The sequence below is a fragment of the Helianthus annuus genome, chromosome 16 (genome assembly GCF_002127325.2).
Source record: "Helianthus annuus cultivar XRQ/B chromosome 16, HanXRQr2.0-SUNRISE, whole genome shotgun sequence".
In the NCBI taxonomy this organism is placed as follows: Eukaryota; Viridiplantae; Streptophyta; class Magnoliopsida; order Asterales; family Asteraceae; genus Helianthus; species Helianthus annuus.
The window spans coordinates 153,911,325-153,920,366 of NC_035448.2; the positions used below are offsets into that span (position 1 = coordinate 153,911,325).

Below are 9,042 nucleotides of genomic sequence, written 5' to 3' on the forward strand. Positions count from 1 at the left end.
GTCACATTTTTTTTAAACTATGGGGTAACCCCCACGGCAGGATGCCAGATAAAGTAAACTGTTTTCGAAACAACTAAAACGAACACCCAACCGTGAACTCACTCAACTAGTTGTTGACTCGTTACTACATGCTTTGCAGGACCATAGGTACTCAGCTGGAGCTTGCATGGAGGAGGGTCGTTGTGGGACACGGATTGCTACGTGCTATGTTAAACTTGGAACTTTTGAACTTATGTTATAACTTTAAACTTATGCTTCCGCTTGCAACTTAACTTGTTTGTTTTGAAACACCAATCGTAATGGTTAAACTTTTATAACTGCTTATATGCTTGTTCAGTATGATTGGTGGCTGGATCCTGGTCAGTCACGCCTCCAAGCGGTGATACTCCGCAGGTGGGATTTTGGGGGTGTGACAAATACCGACACTCGTATGGCTACGATAACAAAAGGACTCCACTATGAATACAAATATCAATCAGATTGTTGAGGAGAAAAGGTAAACACACCTACGTATTCATCTATATGGGTTAAAAACGGATGCAAGTTATAAGAGAAAAATTAAATAGGTTAAAGGCATATATAGAATTTCTTACTAGTTCCAATATTACAAATACTAATACTGATGTTCGGTCAAAATCGGCTCCAATAACACCGATTCCGGTACCTATGTTGTTCTTTCGAAATCGGTTTGGTTCAACACAATATCGACACTCATATTGCTTACAATATTAAAAATACCATACCTTAAGTAAAACGATGTTTTCAGTAAAACTTATACCAAAATCTGTTTGTTTGTTTTTTATATTCAAGAAGTAATTTTAACAATGTGAAAATCAAATAAAACGACATTTGAAAGTCTTATGTAAATATATTTTACCTATCTCCTTTAAATAAGATATTTTTTAAATTTAATAAATATATTGTTGGATGGAATTTTTTCACCATGTAACTTTTGAGTGAATACTATTGTTTTGTTGTTAATTACATCTTGAGTGAACACTATTCATCAAGAGTTCATAATAATATGTATAATAATAATATATGCATACAGTATATAACACATCACATACATACATACACTCCCTCATCTCTCTTCCAATCACCAGCTACCACCGGAACCCTAATCTCACCGGAAAACACAACCTCCGGTCGGTTAGGGCTTGCACGCACCAAAGGACTCAAACAAAACGCTAAACCAGATAACTGTCGCGCGTGACCTCCACTACCACCACCGCCGCACCGTGCCGGAGTCCATCGCATCGTGTTTCTCCACGACTCTGTTGACGCGTTCAATTCTTCTTCATCGCCGCCGGTGTCAGAGTTTCTCACCGGTGACATTCCTCGATCTCGGCAGTTACGTCGCCGCACCGCACCGTTGCCGCCATAATGCCACCGGAAAGTTGAATCTGAATTTGAACAAGCAAGCCTTCTGTTTGATTAATCTTGCGTGATTCTTTTTAATTTAGGAGAAATAAGATTAGGGTTTGTAATGGGATAGTTTTGGGGAAGAAGATACAGAACCAGTTTAGCTTAAATAAAATTTAATTTTCCTAAAATGTCTGAAGCTGTGAGCTTGGCTGACTGGTTTGCACGATTCGTTAAGCTGTGAGCTTGTTCTTTAGGTTTCTACGTGGGGTTATTGGATTTTATCACCCTTAACTATTGGTCATTGGCCGCTGGCACCCCCAACTATCACTTTGACTCCCGTCACCCCCAACTTAACACTTAGTGTGTTCTGTCACCAGATCACTAACTTTTGATCCTGTTATTATAGTTTTGGGGGTGTTCTAAGATCCCTAAAACCTTCCCAAGATCCCTATGACACCTCAAAAAGTGTAGTAACAAGTTCAAAAGTTAGGGATCGGTTAACGACGTGGTGACAGAACACACTAAGTGTTAAGTTAGGGGTGACGGGCGTCAAAGTGATAGTTGGGGCTGGCAGCGGCCAATAGACAATAGTTGAGGGTGATAAAATCTAATAACTCTTCTACGTGTATGATATCAGTGGATTCACGTAATGAATTAATTATAAACAATTAAGTACTTATATATAAAATTCCTGAAATACCCCTACCTTTAATTGTACGGTTTAATTCGTTTTAAATTCGAAATTTGATTCGATTATAAAAATTCGAATTTGATTCAATTCGAGTCAAGTAAATCAAATACAAACTATAATTTCAAATTCAAATAAAAACCATATATTTTTATTTATTATTTTTATATATGATACATATATAACTTTGAGTTAACTTTCGTTTTGCTCCATGTGTTTTGGTCATTTTAACGGTTTTCGTAACACCCGGCCCTCACAGGGTGAACACAAAACCCATTAGCTCCATTAAACTTATGTATTCACGCAGACATTACGTTTAAGTTCGGGTAAGCCTAGTGTTTTAAAAATTTCACATACACTCACGACACAGTATTCTTGAACAAACAAATAATTGACTATTTACGTGAAATTCCCTACTATGTGATATAGGTATAAACTATGTGAATTACGTGACTTTATGTGATACATGACTTTATGTGCTATGTGTCTTAAATGATTCGTTTTGTGAACTTTTGTGAAACTACGTGTATTTACGTATAACATTAAGGTCATTAACATATCTATGAATATAGCGTATCATATGACTTAGCTTAAATTTCGAGGACGAAATTCCTGTAACATGGTGATGAAACAATGGTTAACCGGGCTGGGTTAACACACTGGTCTCGTCAAGAAGGGTTAATCCCTTCCTCTCGAGGATCGCTGGCTGGGTCGCCTGCTCCTGCACAAGGAAACAAACCGTGACTCGTAACAAGGAGGATGGGGTGGGGGGTGCTCCTTGTTACCACTCTCCGGCGTGAGAATCAGTAGTCTGCTTGGGAAGCAAAGTATGATAGTAGTAGTAGTGAGAGAGTTGTGAAGAGATACCTCAAACCTGGTTTGGGGTTGGTATTTATAGCCGAGGAGTGAAGGAGGAGGTGGATGGATAGACTGACGGCATGCTGCACCTTTGCAGGTGTGTCAGGCATGTCGGCTGTGGAGGTGAAGCCACGTCAGTCTGTCGCCTACGTAGACCTGACAGGCGGCTGCCATTGGTGCTATTTGCTCTGTGGTGTCAGTCCCACTTGTTGAGTGCACCGGATGCGGTGCGGGCCACGTCGCTGTTTGCGGTAATTGTAGATGTTCCCGTGTCTCACTCTTTGATCAAGAAATACATGAGTTGCGGTGCCGAGCCGCATCGTCGTGGTGGTGACTGTTGCTGTTATCCAGCTCCCTTGTATTGATAGAAGTGTTCACTGGATGTGGTGCTAGGCCGCATCGCTGTGAATACTTCCGTTTTCATACACCAGATGCGGTGCCATGCCTTATCACAATACCGTTCTCATATTCCAGGTAAGTCCTCCTCCATCATTGGGCAGATTGGATTTAACCACTGTTTCTGCGCGTTCCCGCATGGACACAGGTAGGTTGTTAGCTAGTGGGGGTTTTGATAAGGGTAATGGTCACTCGCGGTCGTGCTGACGCGAGATCTGGGACCATACCCCTTCAAGTCCCCCCAATCTAGTGTTGCTGCCATACGCAAGTTGCATGTGGGAGGAGTACTAGACTATGGTGTCTAGAAGGTAGTTTGGAGTCTGGAGAAGATTCTAGGCCATGTAGATGGTCTTTGCTCTTCGTAAATCAAGCTGGAGATCCGGAAGGGTCATGTGACGCCTCTTCCGTACCGGTGAGAACGTTTCGTCTGATGCGAAATTCTCAGCCTCGGGTTTTGATATGGTAGCATGGGCTACGTGCGTCTGATCTCGTCAGGGTTGGGTGCCACCTGTTGGTGTGTCGAACCATCCTTTTGAGATCTTGCTGGAGGTGTCCACAAACTTCGAACCAACCTCTGAGATGGTGGTTGAAGATGTGCACAAACTTCGAACCAACCTTTGAGGTGGTGAATGAAGAAGAGAGTGGTCTTCAGTAGTAATTGGACATGTGATCATGATCCCTTTTGTGGGGTGTTCATGTTCTTCCAATTAGCTCTCAAGTAACCGCACGTCCTTTGCGGTTACCTCGTTGCTTGGCATTATTGGCCACGGTTGGCTGAATAATGTTGGATACTTCCGTCATTGTTGGCCATATTTGGTCGAACAATTTGAATCTGGATAATGGTCAAATAAACATGGTCCTAGGCATGGTCATGCCCACCATTGTTTATACTATCCGTCTTACAAGTAGGTCAGCAAAGTCATAAGCAGACTTGTTACCGCTGTCCGGCCGCTTATTGTTTGATGAGACCTCTTTAGGTGAGTGGGAATCTTGTTTGCATCTGTTCTTTAGCCACTTACCTTCACGCTCCAATGCCGAGGAGCTTTCCTTGAAGTAGCTTCGTTCATCTGTGTGATGACTGAGTTGTAGCTCTTCCGTAGCAACCATTTGCGGAGCTATGGGTGTGTCCGCAGCGACTCATGAGTGTCTGCGGTTTTGTAACCCCATACTCGTTTAAAACGAGTGTGTTGCTCGGATGTGGCTCTTGAAGGATCAGGAGTCAGGGTTGCTGATGTGCGTGCACGTACATTCCCCTCCTTCTTTTTGTTGAAGAAGCTGTTTACGCACCCTCTGTGGTTGTGAACCGGACAGGAGGGATTTGAAGCTTGAAGAGAATGAAGGCAATGCGGTTTACCTGTTCCTGAGATGCGGTTCAGTCCAAAGAACAACGCTGGTTCTGAGTATCTGACACACCTGTATGGGCTCGTGTGTGTCATCTCCGCATATTCCACGTGTACTCGTGGGTATGTGCGGACATGTTTATACCCCCTTAACCATGGGAAGATAATTTTTGGCTATTTTGAGGGGTATGTAAAAAAAACGATATGCGGTATGGGTTATGGTGCGGTATACCAGAGAAACCGCATGCCACTTGTGTTTGGATAATGTTGTCGCTTTTTGTTGTATACGTGGCTGAGCGCACGTGTGAGTTGGTGGAAGTTGGTGAGATTTTCTGGCATGTGCTGAAATGAAAGGACATTTGCACTGCCCGAGGTCATAAATGCACTGTAGCAGGAGTGTAAACGTCTCCTATGTCAGGCGCGTGTGCGGCCACGCGCACGTGGTAACCGTCAGCGGAAACGTCGCTTGACACGTGGTGCCGCATAATTCGCTCTTTTTGGACGTGATGATTCGGTTTCCATGTTGCATTAATTGCGATCAGTATATAAGGGGAAACCGTTCGTGGTTTCCCCTCACTTTGTTCAAAATTTCAAAATTTCCGGTGAGAGAAAAAAGATTTCTTCGTCTTCTCCGATAAGGTTTTCAGAAATCCCGGTGAGGTTGTTTGAGTTTTTGTACTCACTTTCTTTTCTTCTCCATCTCTATGGCTGAACCATCAAATCCACACAATGTGGAGGGTGAAAACCCTGAACAGCCGCTGGCGGCGGCTGATGAAGATGAAGACGATGATGGCGGTGCTCCCGGTGGTGGTCTACCGGTATTGAAGTGGTCAAAGGGTCAATTTAAGATCCCGATGACCAGCATACAAATGGCGGAGGAGTGGGGTGCCATCTACCCACAAGAGGGTGACACCGGTGCCGATGCTCCGGCGGGATATATCACCCTGTGGGCTGAGTTTTTTAATGATGGCAACCTCAGATTGCCGGTGATGGTGTTTGTTGCCAGGGTGTTAGAACACTATCACCTTCATATTTCCCAACTGAGTCCATTTGGGATGTTCCGAATCAGGAACTTCGAGTATACTTTTCGTGCCATTGGCCTGGATGTTACCGTTGAGAATTTCCGGCGATTTTACCAGTTAACGGTAAACACCAGTTTTTTCTCTTTCAACCAAAGGTATGGGAGTCTCAAGCTGATGACCCCTCTGAAGGGTCTTACCAAGTGGAAAAGGAGATTTTTCTACATGAAAGCTTGTGCGGTGCATGCCAACATGACCTTTCGGAGCGTGAGTGTGGGTGTTACTCCGGAAGATATTCATGTTGCTACCGCAAAGACTGTAGATTGGTTCTCTAGGCTGCGGCCTATTGAACTTAAGAAACTGGACAACAATGAGTTGTGGGTGTTGCGGATGATGCTTACCAGGCCGGATAGGAAGGCAAGGCCCGTTCTGCGAGAAAAGAGTGGTGGTAAGCCTGTTACTCTTGTGTGTTTTCCTTGCTTCTTTATACTCTTATTAATTTGCATTTGTTTTATCAGAGGATGCGGTCGGCCTGTGGAGGATGTTTGAGCCAGATTTCAAGGGCAAAGTTGAGTTGATTCCGTGTGCGGAACGGGAAGGTTTTAATTTGGAGATTGTTGGCAATTTCCGCGTTCCCACACGTGATATGTTGAATGCACCCATGCCGGAAGGCAAAGGTATCTTCTAAGATTCCCTTGTTGTTTAAAGTTCACCCTTGTAATCTGCTTGCTTGATTGTTTAAATGCAGGTAATCTTGGGGACCTGGGGAAGTTTGAAAATACTGTCCCTAAGAAATATGTAGAGAAGAAACAGGTGAAGAAACCTGCACGGGGTCGCGGTAAGGAGAAAACTGAGGGTTCTGTCGCCCCTCCTTTGGTGCCGCAGGTATCTATCGTTCTTGTAACCGCAGATATACCGATTACGTGGTAGTATCTGACACCCTTGAGGGTTTGGATGTTCCAGGTGGTGGCGCGACTGCAGGTGGGGCTGTTGCGGGTTCCACACTTGCTGGTGAGAAGAGGAAACCCGAACAGAAAGTTGCTGGTGCTGGTGAGGTGAAACGTCAGAGGTTGCAGGCCAAAAGGTCTACTGGGCCGACGCAAAAGAAGCCTGCGGTGACTGCTGGTAAGTGTATAACTTTGCAAGTGTTTTGTATGTACCACTTGTTTTCTGATAGTTGTTGCTTTCTTTGTTTTGCAGAACCGCAAGATAAAGATTTTTCTATCTTTGACGCTCCTTCGTCTCCCCCGCGTACCATGGCTGCGGATGCGGGGGTACCGAAGGAATCTGCGGCACCTTTTGTCAAGGTGGTGCCTGATCCGACCGTGCAGGCGGAGAAGACTGTGGAGAAGGTTGCGGCCCAGATTTTTGATACCGTTGATTACTCCAACAACTTGATCTCTCCAAATGATGCTGATAATTTGGATTTGAGGTTTTCTGATGCTGGGAAACAAAAATCTGTTGCTGAGCCGCAGAAGTCTCCTGCTACTGAGAAGGTTTCTGGTTCTGCTTCTGGTGGTGCGGGTTATGAGGGGCCTCCGATTCAACCTGGGGAGTCTGAACTGGAGTATTATTACCGCACCTATACACAGGATCGGAGTACGAGCTATCACCGACCCCCCTGGACTGTTTATGCAGGGGGTGATATTTCGAATGATCCTTCTGCTTGCAAGGAGATTTTGGGTGGCCTGGGCACCCCATTTGAAACTGATCGTGCCCGTTCCGCAGCCCGTGAACTGCGCATCAACCAACTTTCCACCATGCTTGTGGGAAGTTCCATAGTGGCGAATGCCATTTTGGAAGATTACAAGGTGTTGGGCCGCAGGGAGGAGGAAGCTGCACGCTTGCGGGCCGAGGCGGAGGAGTTGGTGAAGGTTGCTCGTGCGGGTGCAGAGCAACTTGAAAAAGATAGGGCTGCTTTTGAAAAGCAGAAACAGAACGAGGAGTGGGCTGCGACTGCTGAGCTTAAACAAGTTCGTACTCTTGCTAAGTTACTTTCTGATGAACGCAAGAGTTGGAAAGTATCTTGGGCCAAACAGAATGAAACATTGTTTCACATTCGTCAGGAGTTGACGAATGCCAAGGCAGTGAATGCTGCTTTGGGCAAGGAGAAGGCCGCGGCCGAAGCGATTGCTGTTAAGGCCGTGGAGGCAGAGGCCCAGTTGGCAAAGGCGCTTGAAGGGGCCAAAGAGGCGGGGGCCCGTGCTGCAAAGGCTCTTGAAGAGGCCAAGGAGAGGGAGAGCCGTGCTTCTAAGGCTCTTAAAGAAGCGAATGCTGAGTGCACCCGTTTGAATCAGGTTGTTGGCAGCCTTAAGGTATGAGTTGCCTTTTCAGTTGAACTTTCCTTTCTTTCTGAGTATGTTTAGTGATTTTGTACATACTGTGTTTCTTGCTTTCGAAAGGCTGAGGTGCAGACTCGCGAGGCCCAGCTTGCGGAGATTACTGCTCGCGTGACTGTAGCTGAAAAGCGGGCTAACGAGGCTGTCGAGGCTAGAGATGGGCTTACCTCTTCGTTTAACCAGCTTGAGACCGACCGTGAGTGGGTGCGGTGTCACGGTATTGCACATGTAAGTATCTGGTGCCTTTACATTTACTTGAATTAGCATGTGATAATGTAATTGCCCTTTGGTGCAGATTGTTAAATCTATCATGGACGCGCCTGAGACCGTAACTGGTATAGACTTGATTAAGCAGCGTGCCCGTGATGCTGGTTTTAAAGCTGGTTATAACCGCTGCATCGGCCATATAAACATTTTGTCTAAAGGCGGCTACACTAATGAACGGTCCAGGTTTCGTGATGTGGACACCGAAGCGCTTATTGAGGCGGCCGTTGCATCATTTTATGACATGTCTCTCTCTTTTGTTGAGAAGCTTGATGAATGCTTAGATGCAGCGGACTATGTAGACCGGTTGCGGATGCTATATGCCGATGCGGAAGAGGAAAATACTGTTGGTGACGGCCAAGATGGCGCGGGTACCAGTGGTACAAAATAGGACTAGGTTGGCCTGCGTGCCCCTTTTTTGTTTTCCTCTTTGTATATGTTAGAACTTTATGTAAATCCATTATGCACTACTTGGGTGCATGAATTTTTTGAATATAAAGTTTAACTGTTGCTCAATTTGTACAAGTGTTTTTACTTCTTGCATGTTTGAACGTGTGTATGCGGAACTCTACCCGTTGTGAACGGGGTTGAGTATACTCTATACCTTTGTCGTATGAGTATTAGTCAATTCCATCGTTTGCCCTGTTAGGGTTTAGGAATTCTGTAAGTTTTGTAAAAACCCGTGTGTGTATCCGGCCGGATCGACACTTAATGTTTTGCCTTTGCTGGCCTATTACAATATTTGTGTTTGGTTAGCACTTTGTGTGGGT

The 9,042-nt window shown here is 45.0% G+C and overlaps 1 protein-coding gene across 1 annotated transcript; it reads right to left on the reverse strand.

Moving 5' to 3' along the window:
• Window positions 1-1,062: 1,062 nt before the first annotated feature.
• On the reverse strand, window positions 1,063-4,417 carry LOC110919823. The gene is made up of 2 exons (XM_022164076.1): window positions 4,330-4,417; window positions 1,063-1,406 (listed from the first exon to the last, which is right to left on the reverse strand). Exons 1-2 carry the CDS (start codon window positions 4,415-4,417, stop codon window positions 1,063-1,065), a joined length of 432 nt encoding a protein of 143 aa, XP_022019768.1.
• Between the last annotated feature and the right edge of the window lie 4,625 nt (window positions 4,418-9,042).

Bases quoted from the DNA above. Each gene is read 5' to 3' on its own strand.
- LOC110919823 (XM_022164076.1), bottom strand. From the start codon at position 4,417: ATGGTTGCTACGGAAGAGCTACAACTCAGTCATCACACAGATGAACGA. The intron at 1,407-4,329 runs GTAAGTGGCTAA...GTTCAAATTCAG, and splicing joins CTCGGCATTGGAGCGTGAAG to ATTCAACTTTCCGGTGGCAT.